This window comes from Tribolium madens, unplaced genomic scaffold (assembly GCF_015345945.1).
Source record: "Tribolium madens isolate multiple individuals breed KSU strain unplaced genomic scaffold, Tmad_KSU_1.1 Scaffold_19;HRSCAF=116;Tcas5.2_LG9, whole genome shotgun sequence".
Taxonomy (NCBI): domain Eukaryota; kingdom Metazoa; phylum Arthropoda; class Insecta; order Coleoptera; family Tenebrionidae; genus Tribolium; species Tribolium madens.
Window position 1 is genome coordinate 4,258,990 of NW_025400983.1, and position 22,765 is coordinate 4,281,754.

General features: G+C 34.9%; 1 protein-coding gene across 2 annotated transcripts in view; it reads right to left on the minus strand.

Annotated features, from left to right (window-relative positions):
• Positions 1-22,765, minus strand: part of LOC123012394 (TOX high mobility group box family member 4-like) — a 77,106-nt gene that overhangs the window by 11,017 nt on the left and 43,324 nt on the right. Inside the window, exon 1 of one of the 2 annotated variants that reach the window (XM_044410277.1) lies at positions 14,584-14,943. The exons of the other annotated variant lie outside the window; for it this stretch is intronic. Coding sequence (XP_044266212.1) covers positions 14,584-14,652 — 69 coding nt within the window. The 5' untranslated portion in view covers positions 14,653-14,943. Of the gene's footprint in view, positions 1-14,583; positions 14,944-22,765 lie in introns of those variants that run through there. 2 annotated transcript variants of the gene reach the window in all.

Genomic DNA, 22,765 nt, shown 5'->3' on the forward strand with positions numbered 1-22,765 from the left:
TTTTCCGTCCAACAACTATGATTATTTATAGTAATAGCCACTTGCGCTCACAATAGGGACTGGAATTTAAATAATAAGCCAGCAGTTTGGAAAATTAACGTAATAAGTGGGAGGGTAGCGTACCGTCCTGCAAGATTACCGGTTTTATCCTCGGCGAGAAACGAGAAAAAATGCCTCAAAGGCCGTGTTTATTTAGAGGGGCGGTACCTAATTACTCTTGTAATTAAAAAAAAGTTAAAGTTTGATCGAATGAAACATTCGGACTGATGGGTATTGACTAGGTCAAACGGTAATAATCTAACCAATTAAGGTTAGAATTACGATGATTACATTAAATGCTAAACAACAGGAAGAGCCAATAGAGAATTTGCATCTTAACAAGAGTTTGTCGGGGGTCGGGATTGACAAGAAGTAAAGATTGGACACTTGTTTATTGTTTTTCGGTAAACAAAGCGTCCTCTAGAGTGCATTCTTGAAATCACTCGTGTTGTAATACAAGGGTTTGGAACAAAACCAATGGCGATACTCGACGTCAATCATTCGCATGAATCGAAAAAGAACACAAGAGAAAAAAAAAGCTCGAGTCCCTACATAAATATTATGTAAATATGCACTTGCAATTCAAGTGGAAAGCACGCCGGAGTATTTCTCTTTTTATTAATCGCATAATATCTAAGGCCGAGGTATAACATTGTATAAATAAATTTATGAATCCCATAAAAAGCAGACATTACGAAAGTTGCTCGATTGTATGTATATTTACCAAATAAAACGAAACGACGATGTTTATCAAAAGAATACAACATAAATAAAAAACTTTTTAAAGCTTTATGAAACATTTTATTTTCTCCCCCAACCCTCCATCCTTTTAAATCGAAAAAAAGCATTCTTTTACCCAAAAAAAAAAGTCAAAACATTATCGCTGAAAACCCTCCGCATAGTTAATACAATTCAAAGTATTCAAATTCTCATATCGATTACATAACTCTCGTTCCGCGAACCGGGACGAAAGAGGGAGGAGGGGGAAGGGCGCCGCCGCCACCCTCCTTTTCCCCAAGTCGATCCCCTCGACGCCACCCGACCCCCCCAAACAAACCCAACAACTTCATTCTTAATGAGATTTTCCCGGATCCATAAATTTTAGCCTATAGCTCATTCCACAACATTAATTTCATTGCTAAATACTCGCAATAAATTATAATATAATGAACAAGCCAAATTGGGATATAAATAAATACTGCAATTAGAAATCGACACAAAACGACGAATTGACAAATTCATTTTTCACAAAAGAAAAACACTAAAAAGAAAAAATTTGAACAGCCGAGCCGTTTCCGACAAACTGAAATATTTCCAGTTAATTATATTTTTGCTTGACTTGACAGTAAATACTGTAATAGCAAACGTCAAAGCTTGCCAGTTATTACATAAGACGGAAGTGCACTCCTCTGGAATGCAAAATTGTCTTAATTATTTCACATTTTTGCGTTAGTTTTAATGAATATAATCCCATCTTAACATTGCAGCAAAATGTCGAAAGCAACTAGAAACTTGTTCTATTTTTCTTTCAATGATACACAGAGATGAAAAAGATAAATCTCAAATATTAATCATAGAAAGTGCTTATCTTTTGATATCCTTTCTAAAAATTTAGAAAAAGATAAAACGACTAGAAAAATTATCTAATTACATAATTGCACTAACGAGAAAATTGTGCTCAGTGGAGCAAATCAGGTGATATTCTAAGATAATTTTATTTTTTATTTTTCTCTCAACATTTAATACAGTCGTTAAAAAAAATTCGCCAATAACATGAAATTCTGTTACGCTCTATTGAAATAGTGGCCGAATAATTTTGCCCGAAAAATAACTAAATAAAAGCTAATAATTGTTATGACTCAAAGTTAATCAAATTCTTAGAAATGTTTCTAAAAATAAAACTACAATACTAATGAAGAATTATTAGTTAATTAGACATGAGGCATGGTACAATAGTTATTTATATCTCAAAGAAAAAAAAAATCTTTTTTTACACTCGAGACAAAGCGGACTTATAGCCAGGTCAAGAATGAGATACCGATCTGTTATATTCTCTCCTTATCTGACCAATGGCCGTTTCTATCGGTGTATCCTTGTCTAACAGTGTAACCAAGGCAGAAAGTAATGTCAATTGTTGTTTTTCAATTTTTTTTAATTGCGTGTAATTAATTTTTAAAACCAATTTTTCATTATTTCCCAACATCAATTATGACGTTTTTGTTCACAAGACGTTTAATTAAAAATTCGATTAAAAACGTCGTAATTGTTTGATGCAAATCTCGCTCCATTTTGCCAATCAGCCATAATGAGCTTTTCCGCCCCGGCCATCGTATGGTTATGGCGACCATATCGGTCCTATTAGAGTCGTCTACTTTTCCGCACCAACGGATCACATCAACCGCAAACGATTGAAATTAATTATTCAGTACTAGTTCGAAATTGCACTTAGTAACGATGTAACCGGTGACAGAAACGTGCGCAACGGCTTCCACTTCAACAAACGAAACAAGAAAAATTTCAAAACCCCAACCATCTGGCAACATCACGTCATCCATTAACCGTACAAATCCATAAATAAGTAATTAACTGTAAATCTCTAATTAGATATTGCAGTGAAAGTCCCTCGGACCGAATTTTAAGCTCGTCGAGCTTTCGGATGCAGATTTGATTTTTCTCCCCTCCCGGTTGAAATGGAGGAAGGAGACAACCGCACACGGTAATCCACTTGGAAATTCGGCAACAAACTTCCGCACGAGATCTTAATATTGTAAATTCAAATTAGCGAGCGCGCGCGCAAAACTATTTCGGTTTTCGGTTTCACATCGATCGTAATTACGGAAAAAAGAGCGAATCTTGAAAACTTCAAGCCCAACTTTTTAATCATCGCAATTGGCCATCAAAGAAACTTCCCGAAAGGAACCATCACTGAGTGTTAAATAAATTTACTACGAAAGCACGAATATTAAGAATACAATTTATTTTCATGAAATAATCGCAAATTCTTAATTAGATTTGAGCGCGCTTTGAAATACTGTCATGTTTATTTCAATTAAATTGAGCCCTCCTTTATCGACCGTTTCTTCCCTCTCCCGGATTTTGCCCAACCCGAGGCACCCAACATCTCACTTCCTGGCAAACTAACTCAATCTTTTTCAACTCGTAACAAAGTCAAAAACAAAAACATGACGGACTGTTTCGTAATTTTAAACATTAATTGAAAAAACGAAATATTTTTGGCTTTTTAGCAAAAAGTTGCGTTACGTTTCGTGCAATTCGACTTAATTACCTATGAAATTATTATTTAATTTAAGAATTATGCCAGCATTTTTCCGGTAGTCACACATTTCACTTTCTTAAAATTATACATAATTTGCACCTCAATTTCACGTTTAACCTATGATCTGCGACAGGAAAAAAAGTGATTACAACGTTAAAAAGAAAGGACAGGTGAAAGAGAAGGTAATTTATGTGTTGTTGTCTCCTTCGTATCAATCGTACATTATGGGAAAAATCCATATTTATAATGAAATTTATTGTGGTGTCGACGATTGATGGTTTTCTAATAATTTTATTGCGGAAAAATCCCTCGTTTACCTCTTTATCTCTCGACAAAACCGTCCCTTGCGAGATTTAGCGTTCTTTTGCGCGACGAGTTCCATTAATATTCATTACACTTTTAATTACGTTGACTTTGTGTCTCCATTTAATCCATTTATTTATATTTATGTAGCCATGAATTTTAATTATGTGATATTTATTCGTCGTGGTGATGCAACAACAGCGTCCGAAAAAACAAAATAATTTTTTTTCCGGGGGTTGAAAAGTTAGGAAAAGTCGTCCTCGTCGCGGCCACGGTCATACCTACCTACAACACGGCAATTTGTCCGAGAGTCACGCTTCACATGATGGATGAACTAGAGGACGGGAATTTACATGATTACATACATTAGAATCACCATGATTTATATTCGTTTGCCGTTTGATTACTAAACATTCAAATTGTGGGGTGTCTTACACGGAGAAAACACCAGTTTTCCTTAAATTGGCAGATAATTAGTGCAGCTATTTATGGCCGCATACACTGTAGATACAGGCGATAGATAGGTCCTTTCACATTACAACCTGTTTTACAATTCCTTTTAGTTAATGAACCGATTCGTTATTTAAACTAAGTCTTGTGGCCGTATTTGGCTACAAGTCAAAGATTTATTTAATCGCCCACAGGTGGCGTTTTCACTTCTCCCTCACTCGCAATTGATGCGTTTTTAACTGACACTAAAATTACCTACAATCTGTAACAAAATAAAAAAAAAACCTACTTCCTCGATCTGCATAATTAACTAACGCTCTAACAAGACTACTGACAGATGATAAACTCGGCTATTTATGCCTACATACACTTGTAGATGTAATCAAAGTGATCATTCTGATAGATCGGTCTTTTCACATTTAAATCTATTTACATTTTCGTTTAGTTAACGAACCGATTTGTTTCCAGGAGCGAGCCTGTCAAAAACATGCACAACAAGCGACACAACATGCGTTATTCACACACATTTCCTTATATTTAATATAAATTAAATTCTCCTTGAAACTGTTAACGTCCGAAAAATGTGTACAGTGGCCGACAAAACTAAAGTGATTCCAGATTGACGTTAATTTTGTCGGCAACTGTACACTGGTTGCGATTAAAAGAGAAAAGTCGCTGTCAAATTCGATTCCCTTGAAGAGGGTCCAATCAAGATTCCTCCCTTAATTTCATTATAAAGCTGACAAAAACCTAATTAAGCCGTAAATAAAACACCTGTACACTTAATTAGTAATCTTGCACGACATGTCTGTTGTCAATGTTCACGTGACAAGTCGTAACAATCCATTATGGTTGATAATAGTGGGAACGTTATTCGCTGAACAGTTATATCATCAGTGTCACCAAGAAAAAAATAAAATAAAAAAAAATCGTATTGCTGCTATTCGGTCTAGTTTCGCATGTACTTGGAGAAATCAATTTAGTAATAATTCGTCCGATTTGAAAGTTGTAGAGTTTCGTAGGGGGCGGTGGAACCATTTAAATTGAATAGTAAATGTACCACCACACCACTACCATCCCCGGCTTCTAAAGCATTAGTAATAAATCAAGTCATAATTGGATTTCAGCGGGATAAGGCGAATATTCCGGGTGTATCGAATCCGGGCGGCGGCGCGTGTTGGAAAAAGAGAGGAGATTGGCCGCCCCTCACTCGCCCCCGAGGCGTATTCATGAGTTTAAAATTACAGCCCGGCCAACCTTTATTGCATCTTTTAACCCTTTAACTAAGGCAATTGTTAAATTAATCCACTTTGTGTCGTTGAATTAACATTTTTAACATTGCATTAAGCCAATTCTCGATGAGTCATTATTTTAATTTAGATGGAATCGAGCGAGACATTTTTTCACCCTTATTCAAGAGACGGAAAAGACGCGACGGAACTGTAATCACAGGACGCCTGAAACTTGCAAATTCCATTCGATTCGAATTGTTCTCCGTAAATTCCATTTGTTTCAAAATAATTTCATCTTTTTGCTCGGAGTTTTAAAGTTAAATTGAACAATGTAAAGCAAACGAAGTTTTATGAGTTCCATATACATTATAAAAGTAGTTACGGCGCAACTTCGCCGGTAAAAAGGAAGTGCAAAACTCATTTCGTAAAGGATGCGCTGACGATAAAAATTCACAAAATCGATATAGAGTTTGAATAAAAAATCGACCACAAAGTGCGAACCAATGTCCGAAATTTTCAAACGGTTGCTCACTTTATTAATTAATTTTCTTTGTTCGGAGTGCACGAAATCGATTTGTTCCAAACCATTGGCTATGCATACGAAATCGTTAATTCCCATTACGATTGTGTAGAGATTTAAGTCGCATTCACATGGGAGAAAAGTAGAAACTTGAACGACCAGCTCGAAGCGATTTTCACATTTCGAATAAATTATGAATAAATAAACAGACAACAAACATGAAAACAGACATTTATAAGACGTTGTATTGCTCTAAATTATCAACACAATTTCCAATTTTCACGGTTTAGGGCGAGAAAAACACGGAAAATTAATTATTTACGATTCAACATTAATTAAACATAAATAAAGTTTTATTGACCAACTGTCGACATTCCATTCTGATCACGATTTAACACATTAATAATCCAACGATTAGAAATAAACACTTTGTTGGAGAATTTCACAAACATGAAACTCGAGAGGCATAAGATGTGATGTTTGCGCATATTAGTACTTTCGCTTTGACGTAAAGTACCTACTTAGGCCTTTATTACCTAAAATAACGTCAACGAAGCGAACTCACGGAGAGACAAGCGAATTACGTCTTATTTTCTCCTGTGATTTCAAATAAACACAAAACAAAAATTAGAACAATAGACTATATCCAGATTCGCCAACGCACCTTATATAACAACGGTGTAACGTTACCTAATTTAGAGTATAGAAAGTTACCGCAGGGCACAAGTTAAAAATAAGGCAAAAGAGGCGAGTCACGTGACTCTTACGGTAATTGGACTTTAACTTTGTTATATTTACGATAAACAAATAAATTACTTCTTGCGAAATATCGAATCAAAGATTTTGAATCTTTCAGGAACGCCAGACGGAATGACAAATAGGTTAGTGGCACGCTAAACTTGCACGCTATGGCAGCTGGCAAAACTGCAGATTTATTCATTTTCTAATGTCAGTATTAGAAATATTAGAAAAAAATCGACATTTTAAACACTGATTCAAACTCAAATCTCAATCGATAAAACCTAACTTAAACAGAATTACATGAAATGCGATTTTCAAAAATAGAACATATTCCTGTTCTATATTTTTCAGCAAATAGTCTGAAAATTAGAAAATTTGTCTACATACAGATTTTTTAAGGATCTAAATGGAAACTTCAGAATTTTCAAACACTGACAAATAGACTTTTACAGAAGCTTAAGCAAAAATCTCAATAGATGCAAATTTTAATGAAACATCCAGTGAAAATGAAGAAATCACTTCGAAAATCACTAATAAAGATTTTGACAGAATACCAGATTTCCACATTGTAGTAGATTATAATCCCTATTTTTTGGGGTTGCTTTAAAAAATTATTTACCAAAAATTAGAAGGTTAATAAATTTCAGACGTTATTAACAAAAAGGTGAAAAGGCGAAGTTCGAATTCTCCTACTTTTATGCAAATTACGAGTTTCCGGTTTTCCGGTGACAATACAAAACAGTCAAAAATTGCAAAAACTTATCTTATTTTGATGCAAGACTTTTTGAACAAACAGCGTATTAATTATGTGTTGACGGATTTTATCTACTCTGCTTCAGAATCGACATAATTAAATGTAAAATTATTCAAAGTGTTCCATTTTGTATTCAAAAGTTGAAAGCATTTCCTTTAAAACCAGTAATTCTGAAAGTTTCATCTTAAAAATGCATTTCCAACTAAATTCGATCGGTTTTCACGCAACACGGTGTATGAAACATCTGACATAAATGAAAATAAAAGACTTGTAACACAATTAGACATAAATGACATAAATCACTTTGTAATGAAACAAGTTCCATATACGTTTGATTTGTTTGTTAGCCCAACCTGTAGTTAGCCTAATTGGAAGTTTCAAAAAAAAGCTTATAGATTTATTGTATTTAATTTCAAATAATAGATTTCATAAGAATCGTGTTTACAGTAACTGAGCGTCTATTGTAAAAGTGAACAATGGCTGTATTCTTAATAAATTACACCTTAAAACCGATCAAATTAAGAGATAATTATCTAATAACAGGAACAACAAAATGACAGATGCCGTTAAAAAAACAACTTTTGGCCCGTGCTGTACCACCAGAATTCTTATCTCTTTTTTCCAGTATGTGGATGTTCACACAACAATAACATTGTGTACATATTCCCACTTACACTCGTAATAAAAAATATAATGATAATAACTTAAATAATTTACGAAGTGAATTTGCATAAAGTCGAATATAAACTGAAAGCTGCCATATAATTTAAAGCGAAAATGTATTCAAGAAACATTCTCTACAAGTCTCCAGTTTTCAATCCCGAGCCAGCAGCGTCTCTTTCCCTCCCAACGTCCTTGACTTTTAATTACGTTTAATTAAAACGTTTAACAGTGTGATAAATTATAATAATACCAATTTAGACTGGTATAAATTACGGCATCTAATTTATTTTTTATTTGCATGATGTGGACACGTCCAGACCCTTTTCTAAGTCCATAACACGCGAGATCGAAAAGAGGCCACTCTTCACGCACCTTCGGCGCGACCTTGAAGGCTACAAGAATCCGGTTCTACTGGAAACACGGTGAAGATGCTGTACAACAAAGAGATGGCCCCAGTTTAAAAAACCTCGCGTGTCATTAGCACCAACGCACTTTTATTATGTTTGAGACTCGTCCGGAACTTATCTCCACCGCATTTCAACCCCGGAAAATTATTTATTTACTCCGGGTGCGTGGCCATTTTTCGTAGGTATTCCGATGCCGGGCATCGGCGAGGGAAGAGAAGAGACGAAGGTAAGTACAAACAGGCACCAGCGAGCAGCAGCCAAGAGAACAGGTATAGTTGGTATGCGAGGTCATAGGGTAGTACAATGTACCGCCGGAGGCTGCGGGTCATAGACCCCGAATCAAATGAAAAAAACAACGGCCAGCCACAACAAAACCAATAAATGGACAGCACGAAGCGATCAGAGAGGGATGATTTCGACCGTTTCTACCCCCGAGCTTATGCAATTTTAATGCGCGACGGAATGGCACTGATGTTAAAACAGTTTATTTTAATCGGTTAATTCGCAACGGTCCAGACTTTTTCTTAAACGACACCGACGAGATAATTTTTACGACGTCGTAACTCCAAGTTTAAAATCTATCAAATGCATTTAAAATACGCAACCACCAATTCCATTATCGGCTTTTCGGCCACTTAAGATACGAACCATTATAATAAATTTTACGTTTGACGCTTCAACAGCACGAAAAAAGAAACGAAAATGAATCATAAACGACTCACTTGGACTACCGGCCAAACCGAACTCCTCAATTGATAAAAAATAACTTGACTGAAATTGAATCAGAAAATGAATCGTGATTCAACTCTGCACAAGCGTCAATTCACACTCCACTGAAACTGAATAAGAAAGCAAAAATCTTGTATGCCTTTCTTTCTGAATAATATAATTACTTCTGGTTGTATAAAATCTAATTTTAATAAAACTATCTTTCGACCAGAATATTGATTTTCGGCTTAGGATACAGACTTTTACAAAACTTGAACGAAGTTAGATTTTTTTCCTGTTGAATTTAAGGAAAAAATCGAATAAATTATTTTTCTTTTGAATGCTACTCGATTCTTTGGCTTCGTTTTGTAGATTCTGTTTTAATTCCACAAAAAAGGGAATCGTGAACTTGTGGAATTTAATCTAATTCCTCGATCTCCGTATTACCATTTGGTATTTTTTTTTTCATTAATATCCATTTTGGTCTTGTTGAGACCCGAAAGCGCATTAACGAACTTCCTTTGTTCTTCATTCTCTTCCGGCCCCGAGATGGTATCAATTCTATTGTTATTCCATAAAGTCATGTTAGTAATTTAAGGAATTTGTTGTAGTAAGTAAATTGAAATCTAAAATATGTAGTTAATCATATCGGTTTCGAAAACAAATAGAATTATTGATGTTCCACCAATAAATCCTCGTCCGGTAATTACACTCAAAGATAAATCGATAGAAAAAGAGATAAGTAATGTAGCGTCCTACAAATCAGTGTTATCGAGATGATTGACGATGGAAAAACAAAAACCATATAATTATACAGAATAAAACTCGGAAAAAAGTCTGTGGAACTGGTTCCTCCCACGCTAGATGCACACGATTAGAGGTCAACGGTCACAAAATTCCCACAGGTGTAAAAATACCATCCCCTTAAAAAAGGCGTCGCGACGGATTTGGGCAACGCATTCCGACCATCGCGAATCTCGACAGCACAATGCCCGTCCTGGCATAATAAACCAGAACAGACCCATACATAATTCATAGGTCGATGTCATTCAAGCACCCATTACAATATGAACACGCACAACACACGAAAAAAAAATATCGAGAAAAAAAGTTTTCAGCTTTCAGCTGCTGCCTTAAAAGGCGAAACGAGCACTCCGGAATTCGTGTTATTTATCGATAAAGATCTGAAAAGTTGCAACAAAAGCGCTGCGTGCGTTTTTCGCGGTCCATCGAGACGAGACGACTCATCCGACACCTGTTGGAGAGGTGGGGGCGGACGACGGCGGAGGCGGACAGCGGTCGCGTGCCGCCACGGACGCGTTTACGGAGGCGGCCCCCGGACTAATCTCCTGCGGTCGCACTCCGCTAAACGACTCAATCGATCGAAACAGACACGACACTACGAGACGAGATTACGCGTGACGACACGGAATTTCACACAAAATTACCATCGACCGGACCCGAACCCGGATTCGGATCCAGGCCTAAAACTGGCAAAAGTACTCCAAAAATAATCCGGGCCCGCTTGATAAAGCTGTTTCGAGATTTGAGCAGATGAAATTGAATCAAATCCTTCTTTGTTAAGAAAAATACAAAAAATACGAAATCGCTTTTTCCCAGAAGCTCGCGGAATTGAAGCCAATATAAAAACCTCGCCCGGATTCAGACTTAACCCTCAAAATCTCATTTGAAATATTGATTTCCAGAATAATTTGAAAAAAATTATCAAAATTGATTAAGGATTTCGGACCTCTGTCCACAAACTAAACTCTCAAAAAATGTCCCGGTGCGGTGTTAAATCTAGTTCCTTCGAGAAGGTCTAAAACTTTATAAAAGTCAGTACACTAAAATCTGTCGACATCCGGCCATAACCGGAATAAAAAATAATTTGTGGAGTCAAGAAATACAGTTAAAAAATTCCGGATTGGTATCTTTTCCCGGATTCTGCCCCACTCCTAGACTAACTAATAAAAATTACAATTTGCGTTCTCCCGGAATAAGCAGATAAAATAGTATATGTTATTTGGAGTAAAAGTGAGTTTATGTGGCTCAGCTAAATCCACTTGCCTCACTCCGTTCGGTAAAATGAACCTTCAGCTTCGCCACATAAACAATCACTTTTCCTCCTAATAACATAATCTACTATTATCTTTGATTTTACGCCAAAACTGCAAAAGAAAAACATTTTTTCTTTACCTGAAATCTGTAATTGAAACTTCATTATTCTAACTCAGTAGAAAGAAAAGTTCATTTTTCTCTGGATTTTGGACTTCTCTGATTTTTAAGTCCTATCACATTGGCGGTTTTATTATTTTGACAATGATGTCACTTTTGAGAAATAAGTTTACGCAAGTTAAATAACAAAAATGTTTGTGAAAAACATACTTTCAATAAATGGCAACTCAAAGAAACAGCTTTAAGATAAAAACGAAAGTCATTTTTTACAAGAACTATCATTAATTAATAAAATAATTGTCAAAGTGACATATAGTTGTCAAATATATAAAACCGCCAATGTGATAGGACTTAAAAAGCCAAAAAAAAATTCTAAGTCAAAAATCAAGAGAAAAATTAACTTTTCTTTTCACTGAAACAGAATAATGAAGTTTTAAGTAGATTTGCTCGTTTCAGGTAAAGCAAAAAATAAATTTCCTTTGCAGTTTTGGATTAAAATCAAAGATAAAAAAAATTTTCCTCTTGTAAACCCAATCCGGTGACATACTGTATATTCCGGATTTGAAACCGGAGCAATTAAACACAAAAAAAAACGTTTTTTTTTCAACAGAAAAGAGTCTGATTTCAATAGTAATTAAGTTAAAGTTCCTTATTGCGTGATTGTGTGAAATTCTGTATTAATAAGACGCCGAAAAAATAGTTCCGGATTTTTATTTCGCCGGCTTTTGAGCTATAATGCCGCCATTAAAATTCATTGTCTGTTCTGATCGACTGTATGAAGTGAAAATATATATCTCCAAGACGCGCAATGAATAAATAAGGCGAAACGAACGGTCGAAGGGGTGTTTTTAGTTGGAACACGTGGACGATAAGGGATATAAGTGTTGAAAAAAAAAGTAGAAAAAGATTCATTCCAAGACGGTGGCGATTTATGGAGCCGATTACGGGATTTGTCCGGGATTAAATTTCTTCAACCACTCCAAGTGTGATAATTTATTGTTGTTTGATGCAATAAACAATTATTTGGTTTGTGTCCCGAAGACAAACATCTATTGAAAGACAAACACAATCCTGACCCTAGGAATAATCCCTGATTTATAGATTTAAGTAATTACTGAGTTTTTTGATCCAATTTTTCCTTGTTGGGACGTGATGTATTTTGTCAATTTGTAATCGAGGTCGTAAGATTTGATCAATTTAAAGTTACTTTATAGCTCTATTGCACGAACAATAAAATTATTATTTTCCTCGGCATGCCGTGATTAATCTGACTTTCTTTGCCAGATGATTAATGATACCACTTAAGAATTATTAATTATCTTACTGCTCCGGCAATAAATTACTGTTATTCCCCCCTTCGGTTTGTTTAATTGGCCCGTGTGGAGGAAAAAACCCTGATCCTGCGATTTTTCCCCGGAAAATACTCGTTCGGTATTTTTCAAAACGAGTGGCGATAAAATCGGCCATATGGCCGATGCATTAACTCCAGCACACAATGTATGTGCGTTTTGATGGATACCTGGCTTTTGAACAGGTTTCTTCGGACATCCCACATGTCTCGAAACCGAAAATTTCTCAATACGGGGCTCTATAACGAGTTCCTGAAACGGCATATAAATGCAACCGCTTCCATAAAACAGCCGGAGTAAAATACGGCCTCTCACTAACCTAGTTGCAGCCATTTACATAATTATTACTGCCGACTAACATTGTGATTAGATTATTGATTGCCTTATTATTAGATCCGCATTCCGGCAACACTGTCTTTCTCTCAATTTTGAAAAAATTTAAAACTCGAGCGATTTTTTATTATTTTTTGAGACAAAAAAAGGTGGAATTGGAGACGTCGACAGATGGGCACGGGTCTCGGCACCAGCTCGATTATGGAACCGATCGACTGGATTAATACAAGCACATGCATACCATCTGATGCTGGCCACCGACGGGGAAGATAGGGTTACATGGGACGCCTCTGATTGTTCCACTAATAACCACTCACCCTTAAAATTAGATTGATTTCACGAAAAAGCGTGCCGAGACGAAAATAAAACTTTCTTAATAAATCATTCTCAGAGTAGTTGGTATCACCATAAAAGTAAAAATGCTAATATTTACGTTTATGTACCCATCCACCTTAAGTTCTTTATCGAGCAAATAAAGATAATTCTTATGATAACAAAGTAAATATCACTGCTTTAAATGAAACTATGTTTATTTTCCCCGAATTTGTTTTTCCCAGATTTGGGACCTTAATCTGCAAAATATACAAACACCCACAATATATTTAAATAATTCACTTAGTGAAAAACAGAAATAATTAACTTGGGATATAGTTGTAATAATAAACCGCGCTTTATAGACTATACAAAAGATCGTAAAAACAAATTTTCTCAAATAGTGTTTAAGTGAGATGGCGATAACTGTTTTAACAACTGTATTTAAATTGAGTACTTGGGTTAAACTTCATTTAATTTCCTATTACAACAGCATAAAATGTACGAAAAAATCATGTCCAAAACCTGTCTATTTACCATCTTGAAACAAAAGAGGTTAACGGTTTCCGTCGCTTGAAAATTATTCACTACGACATATTTATGCAAATGGTTTTTTTCTCAAACACCATCTGTTCGTTTACCTGGATTTGAAAATTCAAATCAATAGCAAGTTTCATTCACACGATAATAATCTAGAAAATAAACGCTTCCGTTTTTGGATCGAACCGGAGGAATCCGGGGAGGGTTTCCGGGCGTTATTTACCTTAGCCGAAGTTGTGTACAAACAACTGTTTCCATATTTACTTCATTTAAATGCAAACATGGAGCTTTTGCGGCTTTGTAAATAGTTCCCGAAACATAATGCGACCTGACGACAATTACGTGAAACTTTAATAAGGTCTTTCTGTTCGATAATTATGATTTTTCTGCGTATTTTATTGTATTATGCAATGAAAAAATTTCGTAACAGCCTTTGGAGCAATTTGGAAAAATTCCAACGAGTGATTCTAATTTAAATCACAACAATCGTCTTCCGTTCGGGTAATAAATCATAATAAATAAACAAAAATGCATTAGGTATAAATAATCTTAATGTGCGTTTTAAATTTATTTCAAAATAATTACAATGTTGGTCTTTCCTGTTTTAAATTGGGTAACATAAATCATCGTTTGTGTCAGTGACCTTTCTTTCTTCAAGGCTGAAATTGTTTCAGATGCATCCCTGAAACGCGCGCAACGCCGACATGAGAAAACATCCCGGAATGAAAATTTTTCCCCGGATTTTTTCACGTTTTATAAAATAATTTTTCTTGGGGGTACCTTATATAAATACTGATCAAACATCCTGCACACATCTACATCGCTGCCGACGCAATAAGTAGCCTCCATATTCTCACAGTTTCCAATAAGGGTGTTGATAGAAGCCACGATAGGCTTTAAATGTTCCAGCGTTGTGGCGAGCACAGGGTAGTCCACGTGGTCGACGAAAAATTTTTCTCTAAATCCCACACTAATACAATCACCAATCCCCGAAAAGATCCACTACTTCTGGACGCCGATTATGAAAATTTCAATTGTGACCGGATTTTTCCGGGCGCGTGGTCACTTCGAGCATGGTTTCCGGAACGCGGCCGATCTCTTGTATGAACACAGCTGCGGCACGAAACCGAATAACGCGCCGCGAAGCGCGGACCCCTCCCCGACGACTTCCCCACCGGAGTCGGGCTGCGCAAAACTGGACCCGATCCGGAGAGGCCCGCGTCGATCTAAATCTCAAAAATCCATGAAAAACGAATAAATAATATGACTGGCACCCCACCCCGACGGAGCGAGCTGCTCAGAGGGGCCCCAGACCGCCATTTAAGCTCTCCGCACGCGGCGGCGGCGGCAAACGTGGCGGTCGAGGCGATCCACGACTCCCGCGGTGGCGGAACATACGACGTGCCACGAAATTAGCCCAATTGGGAGCTTTCCACCCAAAAGGGGGCCCAGCATGAAAGATGCACGAGCTTTCCTTCCACACCTGCATTTCAAGAACTCTAGACAGTGTGCCCTTTTTGAAAAATACAAGCCGAATTATAAAAAACGTCCCGAGACATAATTTCATTACTTTTAAAGAAGTGACAAAACTTCTTTGAGCAAAACTGAACAGGTTTTTGTTATCAGTTGTTTGCTTGTTTTAGATAAAATGAATAAAAATGTTCTATTCTTTCTAAAGTATACTCATTTAATTTAATTTTCAAATTGCATAAATACTAAAGTTAGTGATAAATAAATAATGAGCTTGTTGAAACAAAATTTTACGAAAAATCCAAAAATAATAAAATATTCAAGGTGTGGTCAAAAAAGAAAAATTTCAAGTAAGATACCAGGAACATGAAAAAAATGTTTAAAAAATTGTATGTCAAAAATTTTTAACATTTGACATTTTTTTATTTCTATTTAATGATACTGTTGATCTTGTAAACGTTTTACTTATTTGGTAAAAGTAGAAAAATTCTGTCAATAAAAGCCACAAACATCATTAAACAGAGTTACAATTTAGGATTCAGCTTCCTTGTTTCGTCTTCTAAATTAGCTTGTAGCGAAAAACTGGGAAAAACTCTCATAACTTCAAAATTTTTATACAGTATGTCCCCGAATTGAGTTTACAAGAGGAAAAAAAAATCTTTGGTTTTAGGCCAAAACTACAAAAAAGAAACATTTTTTACTTTACCTGAAACGAGCAAATCTGTAATAAAACTTCATTATTCTAACTTAGTATAAGAAGAAAGTTCATTTTTCTCTTGATTTTGGACTTGAAATAATTTTTCTGTGCTTTTTAAATCCCATCACATGGGTGGTTTTATTTTTTTATTCACAATCACTAATGTAATATGCTGATTAGTGATTACTAACCTTTTAAAGGTTGGGAAACACATCGATATATCTCATGAGGAGTAATAATATTACTTCTCTTGGGCTGTAATATGCAGGTTTGCCAATGTTAGGATTACAAAAATACCGGGAATTTTTTCTTCAAATTGTCAATTAGTATTCAATTGCTTCTGTAGCAGTTTCACTTACTTCTGGAGGAGTACAATGCTCCATTTCAACGATTTTAAATCAAATTCACACATTATTTCAATATTTTCTTTGACATTTCTGAAATGTCAAAAATTAAACGCAATTTAGATGGCCTACCACGTTTGAACCTTATCTTTGTTAGAATTTTATTTTATTTAAATTTTTGACTAAAAATTATGTGATTGTGAATAAAATAGCATACAAACCTCGGTAGTAATGGATCGTGGCTGGCGCCTTTCGATCGAATACATAAGCACTCGGGGTAATGACATATTTACCACCTCGCTTGTAATGTACTATTAACAATGATGTCCCTTACGCAAGTTAAATAACAAAAATGTTTGTGAAAAACAAAATTTTAATAAATATCAAAAAAGCAAAAAATAGCTTTAAGATAAAAAACAAAGTCATTTTTATATCATTATTTAATTCATAAATTAATTGTCACAGTGACATATAGTTGCCAAATAAATAAAACCGCCAATGTGATATGACCTAAAAAGCAGAGAAAAAATTATGAAAATTAACTTTTCTTTTCACTGAATCAGAATAATAAAATTTTAATTAGATATTTGTTCGTTTCATGTAAAGCAAAAGATGTTTTTCTTTTGCAGTTTTGGCGTAAATCAAAGAACAAAAATATCCTCTTGTAAACCCAATCAGGAGACATACTGTAGATACAATTTTTTTTAACATTTTTTCCATGTTCCTGGTATCTTACCTTACATGGCATTTTTCTCGGGGGAGCGAGTTCTGACGCACCCCGTACAGGGTGCTGCATTTTGGATGTCCGAATAGGGAATCTCCGAAACTAAGAGGTTTAGTCAAAAACGAATGATACATTCTGGGGCTCATTTTTTGAGAAAATAATATTGGTTAAAACCGCATCCCGCTATCGTCTTTTGTTTTCGACTTACAGACAAAAGTTGACATTTTGGCGAAATCTAAAGAAATTTATATCTTCGTTATTATAGAAGATACGGATTTGAAATAAAGACATTATACAGGCACTTTTTAGAAGGAATTTAATAATGTAGTTAACAATTTTTTTCAGTTATTAGTTTAGCCGTAATAAGATAAACTTTTATTTTTTTAAATGGAAATCATAGGCGGCTATGGCAATTTTGAAAAGCTTATTTTTTTCTGATCTAAAAAATATATATTTGTAACAAAATATTATAACTATACTTAAAAAGTGAAATACATATTTTGTGTGATAATAGTTGGCCATGGAAAAACTATTTCACTCCAAATGTGTAAATAATACTCAATAAGAGTTTTGTGAACTGTAAAATAGATAAAAAAATAGATAAAATTAAAAAAAAAATACGATACGGTAGAAGCATTGAACAAATATCCGAGCGCCTCAGAACAAAATTATTACATATTTTTAAAAAATCAAAAAATAGGAAAAACAAATGTGTCAACAGTCAACACAATTACAAAAAACATTTTTTTGATGATCTAATGGAGGTAGGATAACGTTTCACATAGACGGAATTTGAGTATTTGAATAGCCATATCGTCATTTTTGTGACATATAAAATATATTTTATTGAAGAATTAAAGCGGCTTTTTTTTACAACACTATGTATCACTAGAAGTTGCAATGGTAATGCTTGTTTAAAAACAAAGAAATGTTATTAGTCGCCAATAAGTTGATTTACAACTTATTTTGCATCTTTTTCATCACTTAGTACTTAGAAAACTCTTTCATTAGTGACACTGGTTGAATATAATATAGTTTAAATCCTTTTAGTTGAAGATGCTACATTTTTTCATGGCCAACTGTGAACAAAATTCAAAGATAAGTTTTTGCTAAAAATGTATTATAATAATTTGTTACAAATATATATTTTTTAGGTAAGAAAAAACAAGCTTTTTAAAAATGACATAGCCATCTATGATTCCCATTAAAAAAAATACAAGTTTATTTTATTACGGCTAAACAAACAACTGAAAAAAATTGTTAACTACATTATTAAATTCTATGTAAAAAAGTACCTGTATAATGTCTTTATTTCAAAGCTGTGTCTTCTATAATAACGAAGATATGAATTTTTTTAGATTTCGCTAAAATGTCAATTTTTGTCTATAAGTCGAAAACAAAAGACGATAGCGGGATGCGGTTTTAACCAATATTATTTTCTCAAAAAATGAGCCCCAGAATGTATTACTCGTTTTTTGGCTAAACCTCTTAGTTTCGGAGATTCCATATTCGGACATCCAAAATGCAGCACCCTGTACAGAGTGTTCCATTTAAAAAAAAATTGATTTCAGCAGCATTAATTGTTTATCTATCCCCAACAATAGATGACAATAAACTTATTCTAAGAAGTATCGTAATATCTTTAAACATAATGGAGTTATGGCTGGGTGTTTTTCATAATTCACCCTGTATGATAAATGATTTACGATTCAAAGAAAGATTTTACTGAATCAAAATGAAATTAATGAAAAACTACTAAAATCTACAAATAAATATGCAAAGAAATCAAAATATTCGGTTATCATAATTTTTTGTTTCAGGACGTTGATGTCATTCATTCGATATTTTATAAAAACTATGTTTTTTTACGTTTTAACATTTTTTAAGTTGTTTTAAGAAGATTAATTTGAAATTCAAAAAAGACTTAACTGTATTAAAATTACTAAATGTTCAAGGAAACAGCAGCGAAACGTTTTTTCTTGTTTCATCAATTTTCTTTCAAGATCTTCCATATGCCCTGGAATCTTTAATAAAGCAATTAAGTGAGAAGTTCTTGCATTTTCTGAAAACTGTTTATTACGTTTTCTCGAAAATGATTTGTGGGAATTGATGAAAAAAGTTATTTTGAGTGAATTTTAGAAAGACTGAGTTAGATTCCTTTCGGAATACTAATTTTCTTAAAATTCATATTTTCTTCAATTAATTGTTGGAAATTGGGCGAATGATCTCGTAGTGTCCCCCACGAGCGGTCCGTTTCCGGATTCCTCCGTCCGGAAGATCCCTTATTTTCCGTCGATCGGCTTCGTGCGGCGGTAAACAAGCCGTAAGGGATCACGGAGGACAAGTGGCAGGCGTGGGTCGTCGTCGTGTGCCAGAAACCGTATAGAACAAGTGTATCAACACGTAGCGGGCGCGTGGCTCACCAACCTAACCGATGTCTGCCCATTTCCGGGACCGGTCGTGATCCCCACGGCGCCGTTTTCGAGCCACGGCGGCGTTGGGACGTCACGCTCATTCTCACCGACGCCCCTCCGGACACCGCCGACACAATTAACACCCGGATAACACCCGAGGCACCATAACCCCAAACACGGAGTAAATCTTGCAAAATTTCACAAAAAAACAAGTTTTCGACGAGATTACGACAATAACAACCCTGCGATCCCTTGAGACGCCACTAGAGAAATGATTAAGTGGGTTCATTTAGTCCTCCCAGAAGGCGATATTTAATTCAAGACAATTAAAATCGATTTTGGGGAAGAATAGGCCCGTGAGGTGATACCTGTGGGACATCCCACCTTTAATGGCGCTATAAAGGAAGTGTTTAAGATTACAACCGTTGTGTAAAAATACAGCGCACGCAAACTCATTAAAATAATTCAATAAGCGAACATGCAAACACTTTGATCCTTTGCGAAAGTTCTTACGACTAAAAGCTCAACGTTTGAGTATTTCCGAATTGATTAATGTGTAAAACCACCAAAGTTTAAGCCGAAAAAAAATGAATAAATCGATTAAATTCTTGTGGTGCTGACAGCTAGGTCTATTACTTGCAGGAAAATTCAATAAAGTCGAAGAAATAACTCGACATTCCGATGTCACGAGCTTGTATGTTCTTCTTTTTACAATATGCCATTTGCGTCGTTTATGTAATACGCTGAGTTGAAGAGATGTTTTACTAATAAAGAATGCAATAGTGGAACATGTCGTTTAAGTTTTCCCGGTGGAAAACATACAAAGTGTACATACAAGAGTCGTAAAACTGTTTACACGGAAACGTCAGATATTGATTAAAAAAAAAAGAAATATCTACTTTTTCGTCGTGAAAGGATTTATTATGCGGTGGCCGTCTTTCACCGAAACGGTGATTTTGAAGCGTCTAATTAGGCGAAAAGGTCAATCTCGGGCTCGAAATCAAGTGTTAAGATCTCGCCTCGATGGAATTGGAATTAAAAATGTTGATGTTGATGTAACAAAGGACATGAGATATGGGTAGTGAAAGTTGTCACGACGGCAAATCGTTAATTCTACTTTGTTCCCACAGAATAGATCAAGCTTGTGACTACATCGAGGAGTATAAAACGATCTTGTCACATACTCGTGTCGTGGTGGAGACTACAAGTTTATTAATTGCAAAATCTTGAGTCAATTTTAATTTTTCGAATATTTCTTTACAAATTGCCTCTTAATTTTTAATTTTTTCCCACATTGGAAGTTTTTTCCTAATTAAGAGACACGTTTCGGCACCTTGCAGTCATCCATCTTAGTTTAATTTGTCATTTAGTGTTATTCATGCAAATGTTATGACAGAGTGACACTATTAACACTCTTAGTAGAGAGTTCCACCGGTATTTTCTATAAATAGTTTTTTTTCTGAAACGAAAAATTTCAGAAGCTGCTAATTATCGATAAACCGAGTGTCGTAAATTTGTCTCGTTTAGATAGCCCATACAAGAACGATCTGCGTAAATTCTCTCCAGATCTAGTTATCTAAATTTTATAGCTTTGTTAAGTGGTTGTCATTGCTACTATACCGCAAATGTCAAACAACAATAAATTTAAATTTACCGAGGACATTTTCAGTTGCGACAAGTATAACTTTTTTCTAAAAATTTTGTTTCACGGCTTTATTTTTATCACATTACAAAAGATAAGACTGAAATTGAGATAAGAGAACAGTCATTTAGACACACAGTAAAACACAGTTTAAACAAAATTATAGCCAGACATAAAATAAAATATACTTTCAACTTTGTTATTAGAAATCCACGTCTGTGTTAACGTAGTGAACTATATGTCATGATAAAATTTTATTTTTCATAATTCCGCAATAACAATCCGAGTAATTGGATATTTGATTATTAAATATATGTTGGGTGCGGCCTTAAACAATAAATCGAGAAATTGTAAAAGGTGCATACTTGAGCCTTGTTGAGTGAAAAAACGACGTCGTTAAGACATGCTTTTGCGTTATAAAATTCCACAAAACGTTAATAATTCATGGAACAAATTCTACAAGTCTGCATGACCCCACATAAAAAAATGCTTAATGGCGTGTGTGAAATTGTATAAAAATCGATTAATTATTTAATATCGTAATTAACTTTCAATGTTTTGCAATAAATTTGCAAATCTATTATGTCACTTAAACTTGCCTGAATTGAAATAATCCCGACTTTATCGAAACAACGCGAAGCGATAAACTTCACGAATGAAATACGAGCAAAGTATTAAATAAATTTATGCACTTCTCATTTATATACCAAAGATGTCAAATTGCCAAGTTAATGCAATCTACGAGATCCGGATACGGCGACCAACGTTTTATGATTATCGAAAATTCCAAGATTTTATTTAGAAATTAAAATTACAACGATTTTTTGGGCTTTATCTCACAGTTAAAAGTGTGTATACGTATAATTTTAATGCCATTAAATAAAAACGGTTAATTAGCGGAATAACTAATGGGAAAATTGAAACGACCATTAACATAAATATACATTTAGTAGATTAGAGAGATAAATTCTTTTCAAATGAAGATAATCGTTTTGAAAAAATCTGGTTATTTTAATGAATCGTAATGGTAAATTATGAAGGGCCTGTAGCGAATCGACTCTGGGGAGATAATTAGAAAGTAAACGAAATTCGACGAGAAGTTCCCTCGCCCCTAAGAAGCACAATAAACGAATATTTTTTAAGTAGTTTTAAGCCACTTTTAATTCAACCAAGTTTATACCGTGTGTAACAGAAATAAGTACGGTTAATGTTTGAGTTAAGAGATTCGAGAAGGGTTTTAATTCCTTCTTATCTTCGTCACTTAATTAGGAAATAAAAACTCGTCAACATGTTTTTTTCTGGAAATTCGTCTAAACTTCTTTCTTTGTTATTATCGCATTACCTACAGCTTGGCCATTAAAGAGTTAAGTGCGTTTTCATTGTTTTGTAGAAAAAGACCCTTTTAAGCACATTATTAAACTAAAAGCGGATTATCTACCTCCACTTGGATACTTAGAAGTGTACCTAGTTCCCATAGGACTTCCGGTCCCGTTTCCCCCTCACGTTAAACTTCTTGTGTTTGGTCTAGCGGTCATCGAAGTGGCATAAACCCTTTGCCACATTGTCAAAAATCGACAATTGTCTCCATATACTGATGACACCGTCCGTAATGGCCGTATTTGCGTACGGGCCGTTTCTCCCACTCCGTCCCGCGGAAACACAACACCAATG